General features: G+C 51.8%; 3 protein-coding genes across 21 annotated transcripts in view; 1 reads left to right on the forward strand and 2 right to left on the reverse strand.

Moving 5' to 3' along the window:
• Zbtb9 (zinc finger and BTB domain containing 9) overlaps positions 1–4,805 on the reverse strand; it is a 51,469-nt gene extending 46,664 nt beyond the window's left edge. For 2 of the 6 annotated variants that reach the window (XR_012450675.1, XR_012450674.1), the window contains exons 1-3: positions 4,524–4,666; positions 2,387–4,140; positions 1,475–1,579 (exon numbers count right to left, since the gene is read on the reverse strand). Coding sequence is in view for 4 of the 6 variants with exons in the window: in XM_074082433.1 (XP_073938534.1) it covers positions 2,637–4,064 (1,428 nt within the window). In the remaining 2 variants the exon portion in view is untranslated. Of the gene's footprint in view, positions 1–1,474; positions 1,580–1,661; positions 4,141–4,523; positions 4,667–4,717 lie in introns of those variants that run through there. The other 4 variants (XM_074082433.1, XM_074082434.1, XM_020164097.2 and 1 more) reach the window with 4 other exon arrangements.
• Positions 4,547–9,540, forward strand: LOC141425648 (uncharacterized). The gene is made up of 2 exons (XM_074082435.1): positions 4,547–5,152; positions 7,692–9,540. Exons 1-2 carry the CDS (start codon positions 4,553–4,555, stop codon positions 7,821–7,823), a joined length of 732 nt encoding a protein of 243 aa, XP_073938536.1. The 5' UTR covers positions 4,547–4,552; the 3' UTR covers positions 7,824–9,540.
• The window catches only part of Syngap1 (synaptic Ras GTPase activating protein 1), a 32,203-nt gene continuing 18,218 nt past the window's right edge, over positions 5,618–19,602 (reverse strand). For 6 of the 14 annotated variants that reach the window (XM_020164153.2, XM_074082430.1, XM_074082431.1 and 3 more), the window contains 9 exons: positions 17,902–18,138; positions 17,561–17,762; positions 17,176–17,354; positions 16,471–16,512; positions 15,047–16,118; positions 14,507–14,680; positions 12,515–12,726; positions 11,346–11,436; positions 5,618–7,534 (listed from right to left, as the gene is read on the reverse strand). In XM_020164153.2, coding sequence (XP_020019742.2) covers positions 7,388–7,534; positions 11,346–11,436; positions 12,515–12,726; positions 14,507–14,680; positions 15,047–16,118; positions 16,471–16,512; positions 17,176–17,354; positions 17,561–17,762; positions 17,902–18,138 — 2,356 coding nt within the window. In that variant the 3' untranslated portion in view covers positions 5,618–7,387. Of the gene's footprint in view, positions 7,535–10,371; positions 10,505–10,543; positions 10,563–11,345; positions 11,450–12,514; positions 12,727–14,506; positions 14,681–15,046; positions 16,119–16,470; positions 16,513–17,175; positions 17,355–17,560; positions 17,763–17,901; positions 18,139–19,602 lie in introns of those variants that run through there. The other 8 variants (XM_074082419.1, XM_074082423.1, XM_074082422.1 and 5 more) reach the window with 8 other exon arrangements.

Consider the following 19,602-nt stretch of genomic DNA (forward strand, 5'->3'; position numbering starts at 1 on the left):
AAGTAGAAGGAAGTTAAGCAGTTCAACATTTCTTAAACACCCATTAAGGCGCCTCAGACATGTAACAAATGGAGACTAAGGTGGGCTGCTTAATGCTGTGGGCAGACCTGCAACCAACTCTCCACTCTTCTGTCCCAGGACTTTAATTTCCCTTTGAAGCTTCCATACCCACTTTGCTGCCATACTGACATACAAAAGGAAAATATGATCAAGGTGCTCTGGCCAGAAGGTGGACCTTAAGCTCAAAGTTCTCTCCTGAGAAATTCTATCTTTACATCAGCGACACAAGAAACAAAAATCAGAGCTGGGGCTTAGCTCAGTGGTAGAGTCCATGCTTAGCATGTGCAAGGCCCTGGATTCTATCTCCAGCACCAGGAAACCCAAGAATGAGTTATCATGTATGCTCAGGCATTCCTGCTCACCACGGACACCTGGAGCTGAGCCAGGTCTTGTCTTTTTGAAGGCTGGTCCTCAGGTCCTTCCATTTCAGGACATATCCTTACATAAATTCTTGTTTTGATAAGGCTGGCCAGAGTCAGCTTCCAAGCTTGCAGCTAAAGGATTTATATGACCAAAGGATTTATATGACCAAAGGATATAGTTACCTACAGAAAGAATGTCAAGAAGAGTAGCTGGTGGGACTTTCTTTCCCAATGCATTCACAGTCCTTACCATGGGGGTAGGACCATGGCATGGCTCATTCAAGAGGATGACAAATCCCAGCTGGAATTCACCTTCTTAGCCACAAAGTCATGTTTCTTCTGAGTGCTGTACCTAACAACTTTTGAGGCACACACTTGAGGAAGGCTATTACTTCTAGCCCTACCTCTAGAAGTAAGAGATAGGTTCTCTTTTTGTTTACCATCCCCACATCAGTTGTTACCTACACTCATGATCACACTCTTGGCATATTTCCAATTGTTTGTGAAACCTCTGCTGACCTATAAAGAAGGTCTTTAACTCAACTTCCTTTTTGCCACTAAAATAGCTCATACTGCCCACTATCCCAGACTTATACCACACTGTAATTATTTGTCTAGTTTCAGTAGTAGCTGTGAACTCTGAGGACAGAGTATTAATCGGGTCTAGCATAGTGTTTGCACTAAATGTTTGTGGAACAATAGCCAAACATTATATAACATAGGAAATTGGGAAGTATCATAGGCAAAGATGATGTGAACCAAACCCTTTTAAAAAAGAAGACAGAAGAGGCTGTGGAGTGGCTCTCAAGTGGTAGAGTGCTTGCCTAGCAAGTGTGAGGCCCTGAGTTCAAACCCCAGTACTAAAAAAAAAAAGCCAAAGTCAGACTGTAATGGTACACACCAGTAATCCTAGTACTTGAGGCAGACAGGAAGATCACAAGCTTGAGGCTAGCCTGGACTACATAGTGAGACCCTATTTCAAGCAAACAAAAAAGATAACAGAGAACCAAATATCGGTAATAGTTCTGACTCTGAAAGGTAAAGTAACTTACCCAAGGTTATTCAGTGGCAGGTCAGGGTCTAAGTCCTGGACAGTGTGCTCTGACTATGAAGTATCTTTGAAACCATCCCATTCTTCTTACATCAACATAACCTGGCTGCAAAAGGAACACACTTATCTTTGCAGTTCTGTTCTCACATCTCTTCCACACAAATTACTCAGAACAGTTCAATGTCAGTTTAGGTTCCAGGGCAAAGTTTATTAGAAGAAATTAAGTAACTATTAAATCTCCCTCCACCCCCCGTTCTAATATCTACCCCTCCACATCTCAATACAGGGCGGTCTCTATCAAATGTGGGTGGGATGGAAAAGGAGGCAGTGTGGTCTCACTATTCAGTTACTTTCTAGTCTTTATTTAGCATGTGCAGCCTCAGCCCCAGCCCTGAGTCCCTCTAACCATGGCAACTTGTTCACAGAGCAGTAGTGCTACCCTGAGAGCATTTTAAGTCAGATGCCATCTCCTGAGTTCACTGGTCACATCACGGTGATCAATAAACAAGTTATCAGTGGTGGTCAAAGGTAGGCAAGAGGCACAGGCTGTTGAAGGAATACCCTCTATTAAAGGGGGTTCTAGGAATAACACATGGAATGCTCATTTTGTTAAAGTGCTCAACTACAACATTAAAAAAAAAAGCACCGGGAAGATGTCTACTAGTGATACTAGTGAGAACACATGAACAATCTGAGGGGCTTCTGGAAAGGTACAAAAAGAAGCACATAAAAAGAATTCTGTTCCCATTTTCTAGCAATAATGAGGAAGAGGAACACTTAGAGCTTAGTCTCTGAATTATTTGAGCTCTGAATCAAACATATTCCTCGATGGAGACCAGCTCCTTTAACTCCTCATGGAAACTAAATAAAAGTTACCATTATGTCATTATGCTCTAACTCTTCTCTCACCAACCTTCTAATCTGAAGTCCGGTTTCCTCAATGGATATCAACACTACAAAAAGAAGGTCCATCGCAGGCAATTGATCAATTTAAGTATGGCCTATAAACCACTTTTCTATAGGGTGGTTAACAAAGACCTGGGATGAGAAATCTTGAGCTTCCCAATCTGTCAGGCTGAGACCCATACCCAAAAACAAGAGGGTAAGAATCCATCAGCAGCAGTGGCTATACTGTCCTAGAAGTTGGTATATGGCTTTAGCAGTCACTTGTAAGTCCAGTGGGCAGTGGCCCAGCCTTGACCCTTGCACAGGTCCCGGTGGCGAAGAAAACAGGCATGGACCCGGAACCGACGACCACAATGGGGACAGGCATGAAGGGCTCCAGCATGGGTCTTCATGTGCTCTGTCAGATGATGCTTCAACTTGAAACGCTTGTTGCAGATGCCACAGCCAAAAGGCCTAAGGCTAAAGGTCAACATGATATGTCGGTCACGTTTTGGCTTTACTGCAAACCGCTTCCCACACAAACAACCAAAGCGTTTTCCATCTGCAGGGGGTGCCCCCCCTAGCTTCACAGGGCCATGTACAGCCTGCCCTGCTCCTCCAGGTCCTCCTCCCCCTGACAGAATTTCATTCCCATGAAGATCCACGGGTTTCCAGGATGGACCTCCTCCCCCAGATGTTGTCCCTGCTCCCGAGGGCAATAAGAACCTTAGCTCCCCATTTCCTTCAGCATCCCCTCCAGTAAATGCTTTGGTCTCCTCCTTTGCTCCTCCAGATTGAGTTCCAACTCCTGGTATCTCCTCCTTGGGTTCAAAGGGTTCCTGCTTAATGTAGAAGATTTTGGGAGACAGTGCAGTAGGAGGGGCAGGAGGCTCAACTGTAGCACTCTCACTCTCTGGAAGCCTGCGAGGAGGAGCAGGTATGAGTGGGTGAGATCCTCGAGTATGGGCAAAAGCCCCTGATACCCTCTGAGGTTGAGGAGCCTGAGAGAGTGAGGCTGCTGACCCCTGGTCCTCCTCTTCTTCATCTTCATCTTCCTCCTCCTCCTCTTCTTCCTCCACCTGAATTTGTAACACTTCTCCCAGTTCACTCTCCTCTCCTCCAATGGGACTCTCAGTAGAAGCAGGACTCTCAGTAGAAGCAGAGGACTGCACTGGAGCCTGGAAAGAGGAAGAGCGAATACACCAACCTCCTGGAGAAGATGTGGAAAGAACTGAATGGTAGGAGGTTCCTCCACGGGCTGAAATTCCACCACCTGAAGTTTCTAGTTGTCTAAGAATCTCTGAGCACTGATCTACTACTTGCCACATCTGAAGGCCACTGGCTACAAGGAGATGGGCAGGGAGAGCATCCAGTGGCAAGCGGAGATGCCCAGAATAAATGAGTTGAAGCAGCCCCTCAAAAGCATCAGCTTCAATGACACTTGGCAGGGTGAGTCGTGGTGCATCCCCCAGAAGCAGTTTGTCGTGGAAGTAAGGAGAAGCAGCAGCCAACACTGCTTTGTGTGCTCTGAGTTCTCGGCCCTGCACCAGAAGAGATACATCACAGAACTTTCCCTCTAGCCTGTGACGGTTCAGAGATTCCAGCAGCGATGAGCTATGCTGAGGGAACTCGATCTGGATCGTCCTTCGGGCTGGGTTGCAGATCGGAGAGGAGGATGAGGGAGGCAAAGGTGTCGATGTATCCATGGCCTCCTGGAAAGGCAGAGATCCCAGAAGGTCAGGAAGAGACAGAAGTATGGAGACAAACTCCGCGGGTCGAAGGCTGTGGAGGCAAGAAATGGGAGTCACAGAAGTTCTATTTGAGAAAAAACGTGTCTCCTCAAATGTGCTCCCCTCCGCCCCGCCCCGCCCCCCCCCCCAGGAGAAGATGTGGAAAGAACTGAATGGTAGGAGGCTCCTCCACGGGCTGAAATTCCACCACCTGAAGTTTCTAGTTGTCTAAGAATCTCTGAGCACTGATCTACTACTTGCCACATCTGAAGGCCACTGGCTACAAGGAGATGGGCAGGAAGAGCATCCAGTGGCAAGCGGAGATGCCCTCCCCTCTCCGGCCCCCCCCCCACCGCACACACTTTTCAGTTAGGAGCAGAGGCACCCGTTCTGATCAGTCCCGCTCACCAAAAACAAAACCAACAAAACACTAACCGGGGTTTTAACTTCCAGGCCCTGTAAAGATGAGGAGGTCCTTTAGCCACGCGCCTGACCTCACCGCCCCGAGACGCCTGTCCCGCCGTCCCGTCTGCCTCACGCTACGCACAAAGGCCGGCTCCCGGGAAGCCCTGACCACCCCTACACCAGAAATCCCCGCACGGTTGCCTGCACTGCCGACACGCCCCCACCGTTACACACGCTGTCCGACCTCGCCGTACCAATACAACTACGCCCTCCCGGCCGGAAGTCGCCACCTCCCCGCCGGACGCCCGCGCTCGGCGCACGGAGTGGAGCTAGGACCGCAGCCAATTGGAGAGAAGCGTCCTACAAGCCTCATGCTGATTGGTTGTGTGGCGAGAACAGTAGGCTGGAAGGAGGCCCTGGGTCCCGGAGCCTCGAGGGTGGGTGTCTGGGGAACTGCTGGGGTCTCTATCGCCGCGGAAGGTCGGGAGCCCGGACTTTTGAGAGTGCAGCCCGTCCGCTGTCCCGGAAAGCTGCGTCTCCTGGTGATTAAGCGTAACGTCCGCCCCGCGGTAGGAGTTGAGAGGGGCGATATTAACTTGGCACCTACTGGGTGGGCTCGGCATTGGCTCGCATCACCTCTTGTCCCACGAGCCATGGAGGTAGGTGTTGCCGTCCTGTTTCCATGCGAGGGAAACAGGCTGAAAGAGCCGTTCGGCTGGCCTGGAACCCACGTTTGTCAAGGACCCAGGCTCTTTGCTCCATTTCGCATGGAAGCATTTTAGCCAACAGTGAAATCTTAGTTCTAGTCAGTTAAAAATATATGTAGGTATAATAGACTTGGACTCTTCTATCAGATACCGCCGCTGTTCTCTACCTCTGCTCCCCCTTGGGCTAAGGGAAGCAGTGAGAGGAGGGCTAGACGGAAGGTTTGGCCAGGGCAAGACCCCGCTCTTAAAATCGAATAAATCTCGCAGGGTGGGATAGCGACAGTGACGAGGAGACTGGCCACCAGTTAGGGATACATATAGTTTTGCTCTCAGGCTGTCAGCGTTTTCTCAAAAAATAGGTCCTGTCACTCTTCTGGTTGGTCCTGAGACCCCAGGCTAAGAAAGTCAGCGCAGCAATAAAAGAACAATCTCCGTTTATTAAACATGATTTTTTTTTTCTGTTTCACCACACACTCCAGAAAAAAAGGAAATGGGGCTGGGAGTGGATAAAAGGGGGCAGTGGTGGGGGGATAGAGAAAGCTGAAAGAGGGGGAACGAGAAAACAAAATAAAACAGGTAGGAAGAGCATCTCCCTACCATTAAGGTGCTGGGTGGGGAGGGAAGCGGAGGGGCGGGGGGGGGAGGGGGCCAGGAAGCTCTATACAGAGGGGTCGCCCCTAGCCCACACACACACACCCCGGATATGTACAGTACAAACCCCAGATAATTACAACAGCCAAAGAAAAGAGGAAGAAGGGTGGGGGTCCAGGGGCAGGGTCTGAGGTTGGGAAAGCAGAGGAAAGGGCACAGGGATAAAATTTCACATATTTACAACTTTTATATAAGTATAAATTTGGCCCCGGCTGGGTGTATGTCTGTAGGGGGATGGGACTGAAGGGGAACTGTCCATACAAAAGAAAGAAGAGTGGAGTCTGGGAAGAGTCTCAATACCAAACAAGAAAGAAGGGGCAAAGGCTGGGTAGGGGACAGCAGTCAGGTAAGAGGGGGTGCCAAGGAGGGGCTTCTCCCCTCCCATGGGCTACCCACCCAAACCCCGTCCATCCTACCTCCCCTATCCCGCCAGAGAGCTATGTACAGAGAAACACCGAAAAATTGTGGAGCTGGCGGGGAGGAAGGGAGGTGTAAGGAGACTCGGGCAGGGGGAGGATGAGAGGGAAGCCCAGCCCTGTCCTACCTCCCCCTAGGGGACAGAGTCATGGAAGGGGGCCCCCCCCAACACCCCTCCTCCAACACAGGTTCCCCACCCTGGGGGAGAGAGACATGGCTTTTCCTAGAGTAAGTTCCCCCCTCCCCCTGGAAGTAGAGACCAAGAGAGAGGGGAGGGGCAGGGGGACTGTGTGTGTCAGGGCACAGGCAGATCAACTAGTCTGTCCTCCCCAACATACACACCTTCCTAAACCCTAACCCCTCACCCTAACCTCAATTCCACCCCACCCAACACACTGGGGGAGGGGGGGGCATAAGCCCCCTCACCCCGCTCTGGGACCAGCCGAGAGCAGATCAGGTGTGGGAGGAAGGGGAGACAACTCCCATTCCTCCCTTGCCGCCCCCTCCCTGCCCCGGTGGCCCCCTCCACCCCATCTGGGTTCTGGGTGGGGAGGGAGTAAATTTAAGAGTGGTAGGAGGAGAAGGAGTTTGTGCGTGCTGAGCCCCCCCCAGACGCTCCTGAGAAATCAAGGGGTAATAGGGCCCCATCACCCGGGGTCCCCTCCCCATAAGAAGGGGGGCAGAGGAGGCCAAAATGGGGCGGTGGAGGGAAGTTAGATTGTCAGCTCTGGTTACTGCTAAAAAAATCACCCTGAAGTTGAAAGTTTGGAGGTGCCACACCCCCAGAGTGGGGGTGAGGGTCTGTCCCCCAGTGCTCAGGGGAACGATGAGGCAGAGGATGGGGATAGCACCCCGTAGTTAAGGGGTCTGTGTGGGGTAGGTGGTATCCTAGGGCAAGGGTCCCTGGGGGTCAGAGAGGGGGCAGCACCCCGACAGGAAGGAAAGAGGGTGGCTGAGTGTCCCTGCTCCCCCTCCTGGAAATGGTGCAGTGGGGATGGAGGGATCAGTGCCCCCCAAGGAGGCAATCCCGCTGTCCCTCGGTGACATCCAGTCCTGGTGGTTGGAGCTGTTCCAGGGTGAGGTACATGGGGAAGGAGAAGGTCTGTGATGCTGGGTGGGCTAGTGGTCTGCGGTGTTTCGGAACTCGCCGTTCTCCGTGATCTGCAGCCGGGGTGGGGGGGGTGGGGCTGGGGGGGCCAGGCCGTTCCAAGGTGGGGCCAGCGTCACACGCGGGTTTGTTGGACCCAAGGGGGGAAGCTGCCTCTCCTGCAAGACACCAAAGAGGAGAGCGCGGACTTATTGAGACGCTTCGTGGAGGCCTGGATGCCAGCCCCTAGCAGTGGCCTCCCCCTAGCCTGCCTACTTCACAATCATGTCCACCCCCTCCTCCAAGGACAATCCCCGTTTTGTTTCTCACCTGCAGGAGCCTCTGGGATCAGGGAGAGAATCTCACCCCCAAACTCCTAACAGAGATCTTCAAACCTTCAACCCAGAGTCTTACCAAGAAACCAGCTCAAAAGCAGTAAGCTCCCTCCTCACCCCCAACTTAACCTGATAGCTTTACCCTGCCCAGCCCACCCTCCTCATGGAACCCACTCCCAGCCCACCTCCAGTCCCAGGTAGGAACTTTGTATTGAGGAGCCAGGGGAGGCAGTACAGCAAAACCTCATTAATCCAAACCCCTGTGGGTTTGGAATTTTTTTCATGATTTGAACAAAAACTGGACTTGAGTTTTCCTTTATCTGTGAAGAAAGGGTGTGCTAAGCAAATTAGCGCTGGAAATGTGTCTGTGGGAGGGGATATTTAACCTATACCAGCAAACAGACTTTTCAGTCCTATCTACTCATCATTAAGGCATGCTCCCTGAGGGCCTAAGTGAAAAGCGCTTTGTTCACCAAGTTCTACTTACTGTATATATTTTGAAGACATGCATTTCATTAAATAGACACTGTCATTCAGTTTTGTCACTTATTCAGAGTGGCCATCTTCTCAAATATAACATCCCAAATTAGAGAGGTTTAACTGTACTGGGGGGGAAAGGAAGGGGATTCAGGGAAGTTGATATGGGAAGGGAAAATCTTGTGGGAAGGCTCCCCGCACACACTTGGCGGAAATGACTGAGAGCTTCTGTATGGACACAGCGGGCCCCAATCTCTGCATCCCCAGGAAACAGAAACTGGCTCCATTCCTTTCTACCCCCATCTTCCTTTCATTCCCTCTCCCTGGGCTCCCAGTTGGAGGGTGAGGGAGGGGTGCCAGACTCTGTGCCCACTCCTGGTCCTATTCTCATCACCTCCTATGGTTCCTGGACCAATTCCTGGTTCCTGCCCTCAGCCTGACCTTCTGTTCCTCTGCTGGGAGAGAAAAAACCACTGAGTTTCCCCATATTCCTGGTTACTTACTTGGCTTTTTAAAATTGTAGCTTAAAACTAATTTTTTACATCAGTAGCCAAGTTGCAGAGGGAGAAATTGCAAATGTCCAGATTAATTCTTAGCCCACAGGGGATTTAGGCCTGGCAACATATAGGTATATATGACCATAACTCTAAAGGACACAGTAAGGGCTCTCAGATCAGCTCTCTCTTCTATCCCAGGATCAAGAACTCATCTCTAAGAAGGTCACCCAAACCCTGGCCTTAGGCCAGGCTTCCCAGTTAGCTTGCTGGGTATTTCACACACTGCCAGTCAGTGAAAGAGAAGATTACGTGTGATAGGATACCCTGAGTATACGTGGCAGGAGAGTAGGGAAAGGAACCTTCAGATTCCCTTCCCTCTGCTTGTGTGCTGGTGATGGCACATGGGCATGCCCCCTACACCCCCATGAATCCAAATTTAGAAAGTAGATAAATTAGGGTGCTATTATTCAGTTTACAAAAGAGTTCACTGCAGGAGTCCTTTAAATGGTGAGGTCCCCTGGTGCCTTTTAGCATCTGTTTACAGATCACTAACTACTTTAACAGAACAGCTAGGCAAGCAGAGAGTTAAAATTACAGTGTGAGGAGCCACTGCCCACTGCAGATCAATCCCACAGAAATAAAACACCTCAGAAATGATGTCTGGGGCTGACAGGTTCCCATTTACTGGCTTTTTAGGTAGAATTGTGTGTCCAGCAAAGCCATTGGGTGAGTGGAGGGGGGCGCGTGAGTGGCATTAGCAACCTGGGGATGTGAGCTCTGACAAGAACAGAGAGGTCATTTAGCATGCTGTTCTTGGCATGTCTCCCTGGGAGTCAGCATGGCTACTGAGCCCAGGAAACTGTCTCAGCTTTTTTTTTTTTTTTTTTTTTTTTGGCAGTACTGTTTTTTTTCTTTTTCTTTCTTTTTTTTTTTTTTTTTTTTTTTGTGGTATGGGGTTTTGAACTCAGGGTCTCATGCTTTACTAGGCAGATGCTCTCCCACTTGAGCCACTCCACCAGCTCACTTCACTTCTAACTCCCAAGCCACACAGGCAAGTCCATGGCTTAACATCTGTCCAAGATTTCCATTTTGTCCAACCTTATGCCACCTGCCTACTGTCAGGACATTTCAACAGCATCTTTTTCCAGTGTCTCTCAAAGTGCCCTAAGTTAACTAACCACCCATTCCCAACACTTCCAGTTCTTGCCCACTGTGGACTAACATGAGCCCAGACACTTTCTACCTCACAAGACTAAGGGATGAGGAAGAGCGCAAGAGAAGAGGATCAGGAAGGAGGGTAGAGAACCAGGGTTAAGGAAGGAAGAAAGAGGAAACCCCAACGTACCTGCTGCAGTTGGCACAGCCCCTATGGCCAGGGCCCCCAACCCATCATCCCCTCCACCCTATTAAACCTACCCCAACATCCCAAACCACCCCCTGCCCAGGACGCTCTGGTGAAATGGGGGGTGACAGACATACACTGGAGAGGTAGAGGAAAAGGAGAGTGTAGTCAGGAAGAGGCTAGAAGGGGTGGGTTTGGTGGGAAGGGGTGGGACCTGTTAATGTGCTGGGTGAAACTCAGTACTGCTAAGGCATCATAGGGTGGTTGTGGGGAGTGTCAGAAAGTGCTCTCTGGTGGTGCTTTGGGGGCGGGGGGGCGGGCAGGGAGACAGGGACTGTGGAGGTTCTGTGGGTGTAGAGGGCAGCAGTGAAAGGGGAGAGGCTCCAGAAAGTTTGAAGGGGTGGGCTTCATGACCAACCTGCAGTGGTCCGGAGTCACCTCCCCCAGTGTCCTCCGCCCGTGGTCAAAGCGGAACCAGGAGAATTACCTGATGAGGAGCTGCAGGGGGAGAGAGTGGGGTCATGGGGTCAGGAGCCTTGGTGGTGGTGGTGGGGACCTGGTGGTCAGAGCACAGGAAGGAGGAATATGAGTAGGAAAGAGCTGGATTTGGGAAAAACAAGGGAGAGGGCAGAAGGGAAGGCCTCAAGCTGGCTGGTGAGCAGAAAGGATAGTACCAGGGAGCTTGGAAGCAAGTCAGGTGGGAGGACAGAGGGCAAGGCCAAAGGAAGGGTGGACTTAAGAAAGGGGGAAGAGGACTCAGGAGGCCTTCAGGATCTTAAGAGCCAGGAAGAGGGCGCTATTCTCAGGAGTCAGAATGGAGAACCAGGAGAACAGAGGTAATGGAGACCCCCAAGTCTCTAGGACACCCTCCAGGTGAAACTGAAGAAAACTACAGTTCAGACTGGCCTGTGCTCCATTCTAGCAAAGAACAACTTTTAGCCTTCTTGGACCTAGAAGAGCTGAAGAGAGGAGGCTGAACTCCCTGCCTTGAATTAAGAGTGGGCAAAGAAGGCACAGCAGTTCAAGGAACTGGGTGGGAGACCTGGGGGCAGAGAAGCTGAGGTTCTGGTAGAAGATCCTAGGACGCAGACAGGAGTGGGAAGACGGGTGGGAAGACAGAGAGGTGGAGCTGACACTGCCAGGAATGACAGAGGCACAGACGATGGGATGAAGATGGGTCACTTGGGGGCTGCATGGAGGGAGCAGCCAGTCAACGAACGGAGGACAATGGGAGACAGATGGCAGCGGGGCTGGGGTGGCTGGTGCAGTGAGTGCACGAAGGACAGTGGGATGGATGGGGATGGGACACGGAGAAGATAAATGACATTGTAATTTCCACCTGAGCGTCGAGCAGCCTCTTCTTGGGTTCGGGCAGCGGCTCAGCCATGGCGGGGTGGTCCCGGCGCAGCTCCTCCTCCACCAGCATCAGCCTGAAGGGACGGGCTTCAGTGGGGTTAGTGGCGGGCACAAGCTGGGAGCTGCCCATGAAACTCCTGACCATGGGGAACCTCTACAGTTCTGGAAAAACCTCGGGCATCTTAACTCGCCTTCTTGTAGAATCATCCCATTATTGTGACCCAAAAAGCTTCCTGTCACTCAACTCAGGGTCTTGTTCTCCATATTCCTCTCAAGGACCCTCTCATCTCCCTACTGAGGGTAGATTTCCGGACCTCAAAGACTTCTATCACCCAGACACCTCAGCCTTCCTTCCCAAAAGGAACACTAACATCTCTCCCTGAGACCTTCTGTGGCTGAACAAATGGCTTCTATGACTCCATGCCACCTTTGGTGACAGCCCCTGGGACATCCCTAGCCCAGGCCCATTCTCCATAATCATTTTCATTCCCAGCATCTCCCTCCTTTGGTGAAGATCTCAAGGTCATTTTTTATAAAGGCTATCAATTAGAACAGGGGTATCAAGTGTTTCAGGTCTAGAAGCCCTTTCCTTCTAATTAAGTCTCACTCAAAAACACATCGACATCAAAATGATTCATTCCTGGCTCTGGCTGGAATGCAGGTTGGGGTCCTCACCCCTGGGCTCTCAAAATAACCAGCTTTGGGGCAGTTGAAAACATGCACAGACTAAAAGACCCTTTCTGGTGGAACACCTTGCTAAAACTACAGAGTTCTGCTGAGGGAAGGGGTGCTCAGGGGCTCATCTGGCTAGGGATCCCTGCCTAGCTCTTAGGTGAACCTCACAGACTGAGTTGAGAATAAACTAGTGGGGAGTCCTGGCCTCGGCTGAATCCAGACACAGTGATGGATGGACAGTAATTGCTACTTATCCCATGGGCTTCAGAAGTTACTCTATCAGGAGAGTTGTCAAGGTTTAGTAAAGGGACATTTAATGTCCTCAGAAGGAGGTTTCTCCCCATCTGATGATGAGTGGTGGGTTCCTAGAAGGAACAGGATGGGCCCCCGAGTTGGGCAGGGGGCTAGGAGGAGTAGCTCACTCTGCTCCCTTCAGCCTCAGGCTCCCTTGCTACCCCTCCCCAGGCCGCCCCTCACCTGCCAATGATGCTCTTGATCTGTGAATCCTTTTCCACCTGCTGCTGCCTCAGCCTCTTCTCACTCTGCTCCAGTCGGGCTTGATACTGCATCAGGATTTTGCTGGTCTGTTCTTCCTGGGACAGCAGCCTCCGCTCATACTCTTCCAGCTTCCGGTTGGACATGTGCAGCCGCTCCTTCAGTGAGTGAATCTCCTCCTCGTACTCCTTCACCTGCCCGCCGGGCAAACGACCCCGCACTATGAGGGGCGCCCTGTCCTGATACCACCAGCCAGCCCTCATTGCTGTCTGCTCAGCCTAGTCACTACATGGGGAGAGCATCAACCCCTGTCCCTGCCTGTTGATCACACTCAGCCTGCTTTTGAGAAGGCCCTGCTTGATGCTGAGGCTCCCTCAAGGTAAGGGCAAGGTTACAGACCCATATCCCAAGAGACAGTGCCTGTACCTTTACATAACCATCAGGACACATGAGGACCCATAGAACACCCTAGGCAGACTACCACACACACCTTAAGTAAGTGTACCTAGAAATTAAAGTGATTCTTCAGCTCCAAGCCAGACCAAACAAGTGGGGAAGACAGGCAGAAAAGGCATAGGACTGGCAGGTGCTGTCCTATATGTGACCCCCCCACCCCCTTAACTTTTAATTGTCCTGGGGATAGGAGGCCTTCAAGGGGATTGTAGGCTAAGATCTAGGAATACCTCTCTGCTAATAAACCCTGGAATTCCAGGGCCAGAAGAGCTCAGAAGAGTTTTCTTTTTTTTGTTTTTTAGAGTCATTTTATTTGCCCTGTGGGCTCGAGTCTAGAGTTGTTCTGCCTAATATGGTAGCCACTAGCTACATGTAGCTATTTATTATTTATTTCAAAGTTAACACTAAAAATTTAGTACCTGAGTTGCAACAAGCCACATTTAGGTACCATACTGATCAGTGTACATAATAGTACATTTTCATCACTGCGGAAAGTTCTATTGGATAGTGCTAGTCTGAGTCCTTTCTCAACAAAGATTCCTCCCTCATCTGAAGCACAGAAAAAGAGAAACAATTTGAGAAACTCACCATCCTCTGAAGAGGGCACATACATAAGCAACCCCATTCTAGATGCAGAGAGATGTGATTCACTGCCTAGGATGGTTGGCTTGGGGCATTAGGACTTAATTCTCTCATGGAACTTGCTGGACCAAGTCCATTAAATCAGTCCAAACATTACCTATGCTCAAAAACCACTTCCCCCAAGAAACCCCTCTCCATTCCTACATGTTGGGGCTGTATTTTCTTTACATATGACCTAATCCTGCAGCCATCCTCTTCCTCAAGACCTTTGGAACAATGGCTTCCCCAAGTCATTTTCTGTTATCTGCCAATGATGCCCCAACAGCTCTTGGGGCCACCTGCCCTCAGTTACCACAAACTGAGACACTGGTTGGTCTCTCCCCATGTGACCAGTATGAATTTACAGCATACAACCCATGCCCATCAAGCACCTGCCACCTACGCCCATAGGTCAATGATTGGGTAGCCCAGAGAGTTATAGTACAGTTGTAGCCCCTCTGCCCCACCCAGTTGAGTAGCATCCACTACTAGTGAAGCAACTTTTTTTTTTTTTTTTGGTGGTGCTAGGGATTGAACTCAGTGCCTTGTGCTTGCTAGGCAGGTACTTTGTCAGTTGAGCCATACCTCCAGCCCTAGTGAAGGAACTTTTCCTGAGCAGTCCCAGGAATAGGACTTAGGTTCTCCCTGAGGAAGAACATGGCAGCAAGTCTAACTAGAACATATTTCTCCCCAGTCTACAGTGTATATAATCCACGAAAGAATTGAATTGGCTCTTAAATGAACTCATTGCATCTTGTCTCCTCTAATGGACTAAGGCTTTCTCAAACCATAACTACCTGAGCCTGGATGTTTCCCTTGGAGGACCAGCATGAAAGGGAGAACTGGGCCACTGAGTATGTGTGTTGGAAGGGTGGGAGGGAGAAGGCAGGACCAGCGTACCCTATCTAGCCGGCTCTCATCCATTGATTTCGAGTATTCCTTGAGCTTATACTCTTCCCGTTCGATGTGGGCACTCTCAATGTCAGCTGACAGGTGAGGCATATTGGAGACCCAGGCCACGGTCCGCTCTGAGGCTGGCATCGTGGGGTTCAGCGTGGATGGCGTCTGAGAATGCTAGGGCAAGGCAAGATGAGGGGAAACAACAGCAGAAGGGGGAAAAGGCAGGGTACATTTAGAGGGAGATAAAACAGCCAGCAGAAACAACAGTCTCAGACCTGTTCCCCTACTCTAATCCTATCCCCTTGAGTGCTAGGAAAGTGACTGATCGTAACTCCTCTCTGGAGTGAGCACACTGCTATTTATCACCACATACATAGTGCCTAAATGGCATATTGCAGGCTCTCTACACACATTTGTTTAATGAACAAAAGGACATAAGAAATTGTAAATTCACACTAGTTTCATCCCCACCCACCACCCCCATTACCTTCTTCCCTCCCTGCTCTTCACACACCCCACCTTCCTCCTATCCTCACCTACCTGCTTGGTGATGGAGGGCTTGAGCCCCCCACCCCCTCCGCCACCGCTGCCCCCGCTGCCCCCAATGCTGCCCTCCTTGCTGAGGCTCTGTTGCCGTGGACGGGCGGGGCCATAACTCGGCTCCGGAGACTGCAACAGGTTTCCACTGGATGGTCGGGGTTTCTGGGCAGCGCTGACTGTCAACTGCTGAGACTTGCCCCTCTGTAAAGGAGGTGGCTGACCCCCACCACCCCCACCACTGCCCCCACCGCTCCCACCTCCGGGCCCTGAGGGGGCTGGCCTCTGGGGACCAATGGTGATCTGGGGAGGGGAAAGCATGTGCTGCAGGTTGTCCTGGAGTGAGAGCTGCCGACGGGTGAAGTCAGTGCCAGAGGGTCCAAACTCATCACTGTAGCTGTGGCTGTGAAGGATGGAGGCGGCGGGGGGCTTAGGGACCCCTGATGAAAGGTCCTCACTCTTGCTATAGCCATGGAATGGGGCAAAGGTGTCCCCTGGGGGCTCTCCACCTCGGTGGTGATGATGGTGGTGATGGTGATGATGGGAGGAGGGTGGGCCATGGCCACTGCCCCCTCCATGCCCCCCTGGGGGCCCTGGCCCATCAGCAGCCATGTGGAACAGAGGGTTCTGGAAGGAGAGGGGGATGCGCAGTTGCTGAGCAGGGACACCGTCCGTGGTGACACCCATCTGGCTGAGGCGCATGCCAGCTGCCGTGATGGATGAGCCACTCCCCTGGGAGAGGCGTCCAGCAGGTGCAGGCCGTAGCCCCAAAGCTGCTGTCAGTGAGGCCTGGCTTGAGTGCAGCAGGTCCCCAACAGCTGCCAGATTGGAAACACTACTGCTGTTGAGGCGGCCACCAGGCCCATCGCCTTGTAGGTCCAGCATGGACACACTCTTGTTGACACTCAGCATCTTCTGCTCCGGCTCTGTAATGTCGGAGCTGCTCGTGCAGTATGCTGGTGAGGACCGGGCCAGCGGTGGCCGACTCACATAGAACAGGTCTTTACCCCCACCAGGTGGTGGTGGGGGAGGCTTTTCCTTGGTTGGGGAGGGGAGGCGAGCCATGTCCATAGAACTGTTGGAAGGGAAGGGGACATACAAGCAGAAGGTAAGGCCAGAGCTACTAGCAATTGAGCCTGCTGTGGTCTGGTACAGACCTTGAATGAAAAGTGGGACCCTGGGCAGGGCTGAAAGCCAGCGCTAGCAGCCCTGAAGAGGCTGGGAGGGGATAGGTGGGAAAAGGGAAAGGACAAGACTTCTTCAGGCTGGGGGCCTCCTCCTAGAGGAGGAGTTGTGGGAGCAGCAAGAAGAGGGATGAGGACCAATCTGGGCAGATATGGAGGAAATGAGGTACACTGAGAAGGAGAGGAGGAGGGCAAAGGTCAGTGGAGCAGGAGAGAAGGACTGGGGAGGGGAGAGCCCCTCACCTGTTGAGGCCTCGAGCCATGAAGGACTGAAGGTCGATGGAGCTGGAGAGAGATGGAAAGGGGCAAGCACAGAGAGGAGAGAGGTGTGGATGGATGGAAGGAGCAGCAGGAATCGTGGAATGGGTATTGTGTCATGGAGGGAGAGACATAAGCAGAGGATCAGCAGGGTGATCATCAAATAAGGGACAGCAGCTGAGGTCCAGGCCCACTCCATCAGACTAGATGCTGGGGCAGCTGAGCAGGCTCCAGGCCCCCTAGGTTTCCAGCTGCTGCTTCTCTGAAGTGCTGGATCATAGGGAGTTCTGCAGGGTTCTGGTGGGGGACTGGGGAGGGTGTTTATTTACCAAGTTGTATAGAGATATTTATTTTGTCACAATATGGCTGAACCAACATGTGCCTGCTGAACCTCAGCCTGGAGACAAGCACGGACAGGCAGAGAGACTAAGCAAATCAGAGCTTGTGATGGGGATCCCCTCAGCTTCCAACTAAGCTGGGTTCTGGGGGAGCCTTAGCACTTCTGGAACTCTGGCTCCCTCTGGCTTTGAAGGGATCTCAGCCTCCCACTGCCTGTACCTGTCTCCTTATCATTTTTCCCTGACAACTTGCTGCCTTTTCCCTTTGTTTCACGCATGCCTAGTGAGAAGTATCTGGAACAGGAGAGATGGGGCTCCCAAGTCATAGGAATGGGCATCCTAGGGTGCTTACCTGTTGAGGTCCCGCATCATGTAGCCCTGCATCTCTGCTGATGGCCCCCTCAGCACCATGGGCTGAGGCCGAGGCCGCTCACTCTGACGGCTTGGCTGCCTTTGGATGTTGGGATTCCTCAGGGCTGTGCTGATGTCGTTGAGGAGCCGGGGTAATGGGCCCAGCTTCAGGAGGGCTTCCTAGAAGGGCAAGGCTATTACTTCAAAGCTAAGTACCCAGTTCTAAGAGGGCCTTGGAGGGCACAAGGGGAAGGTGTCTGAGCTGGAGTAGTGCTGGTGACATCTTGGGGAACAAGGGGAAACAAAAATCTGTACAAGGGGTAATTTCTCAGGCCCCACACGCCTCTGAAAGTACCTGGGGTAAGGCTAAAGGGACATTTGCTGACCTTACTGAGCTGGGGCAGCACCTCCCAGAGCAGGGCATGCAGTGTGGAGAGCTCGCGACCCAAGTCAATGTAGCCCTCAAAGCTACTGCTGTTGGTCAGTGTGTCCAGGTTGGAGATCTCGTACAGGAACTGCTGCATGGAGCCCCACTCCAGCTCCAGAAACTCATTCATGAAACCCAGAAAGTCCTCCTTTGAGGTAAACCTGGCCAAGGAGTCCAGAAGGTAGAGATCACACATGTGCAGAAGGCCTCACACCCAGCCATCTTTCAGGGTCTCTGGGAACTCAGGATACCCTCCCCACCACAACCACCTCACCCTGCCCTGCCTAAAGTCTCCCTCACTTGGAAAAGTTGGCCAGGTTCTGGATGACCTTGGCGATAAGGGTGAGGGTTCTTGAGGTCTGCTCATCTGGGTACTCCTGCATGAGCCCAAAGAGACTGGGCGACATAATGGCTGGGCAGAGGAAGCGCAGGAAGAGCGAGGCGCTGATCAGCCTGTCAGCGATGTCCTCCCGGCCCCGCTCTGCGCAGCGCAGCCTCCAAGATGCAAACACCTCCTTCAGCTCCCTCGGGAACACGCTGGGGGGAAGGGGTGGGGAGACAGAGAGAGAGAGAGAGAAAGAGAGAGACCGGGACTGAGCCCCAGAGACCCTCAGCTTCCAGGGAACATGCTGAGGGGGTGGCAGGAGGTGAGGGTGTGGAGACAGAGGTGAGAAAGACAGGGAGGGAGGGACTGCAGGAGAAAGACAGGAGGCTGCTGGAAGCAGAGGGCCATGATAGAGGGGACAGACAGATTCCGGAGAGAGAAATGGAAGGGGAGAGAAGGTGAGGGGAGAGAGACACGTGGGAGAGACGGAGGGGTGTGTGAGAGAGACAAGGAGAGGAGGAGAAGAAAGACATGAGGGAGAGACAGAGATGGGAGAGAGATGGAGGGTCACTTGAGGTACAGGGAGCTCGGACCCCCCAACTCTTCTGGATTCCAGGGAAATGGGGATGGGCGTGCCCCAGGCATGATCCCCAGTCCCTGGAATGGCTGAGAGCTCACTCTTCCCACCTCCCGGTGCCACTTCAATGTCCCACTGACACCTTAAACTTGACTAGTGTAAAACGCAGCTCACCATCGCCCCCACACCTCCAACTGACTCCTCCTCCTGACTTCCCTGGTTCTGTCAATGAGGCCACGGTCTCCCAACCACCAGCCTCATGGCCTCTTGAGTCATCCTTGTCTCCCCACAAATAGGCTCCCTCCTTTCTAATCAGTTGACAAGTTCTGCTGATCCTTCCTCAGACATCTCTTTTTTACATCTCTTGTCACCATCCTGATTCAAGATCTGATTTTCATGTCTTACTCATTAACCACAGCCCCCAATAGCCAGGACTTCATTCTCCCTACTCTAATCACCTGCATGCCCCACTCTTGCATTTTCTCAAACCTGCTATTTCCAGGTACCAGTATCTTCAGTAGCATCCCATGACCTCCTGATGAGCTCAAATTCCTTAACCTAAGGCCTTCCAGATCCTAACTCTAATCCCCTGCCAACACCCCTCTCTACCACCTCCATTATAAGCCATGTGCTCCACTAAGCGTCTTCTAGTTGTGTTCCCTGCAAGAGCCTGGACTTTGTCACCCTCATATGCATACCTGTTCCACAGCTTTCAGAAATGTCTCTCTTGCCCACCATGTGCAAACACAGCATCTAACCTCATCTCCAAGCCCAGCCCTGGATACTTCTTCCTTATCTCAATCGAAGCCCTCCTTCTCTAACTTAAGTGTTGTACAGAGAACCCTCCTTCAGCACTTAACACATATTACAAAGTTCTGTGCCTTTTAATGCATCTTTCTTGTCCCTGTTCAATCTGGTGGAGGCCCTCTGAGGGCAAAGACCAGGCTTTTATTCATCTTCATGTCTGTTCACCTCTGCCTGCTCTTTAGTACCCAAAACAATGTTTTGCCCATAACTGGTGCTCAGTCCTCTTTGAGGATGGACAGATGAATGAACAGATGAACACACAACTGCCCAATCCCAGCCCCCCAGCCCAGCG

This window comes from Castor canadensis, chromosome 8, assembly GCF_047511655.1.
Source record: "Castor canadensis chromosome 8, mCasCan1.hap1v2, whole genome shotgun sequence".
Lineage (NCBI taxonomy): Eukaryota > Metazoa > Chordata > Mammalia > Rodentia > Castoridae > Castor > Castor canadensis.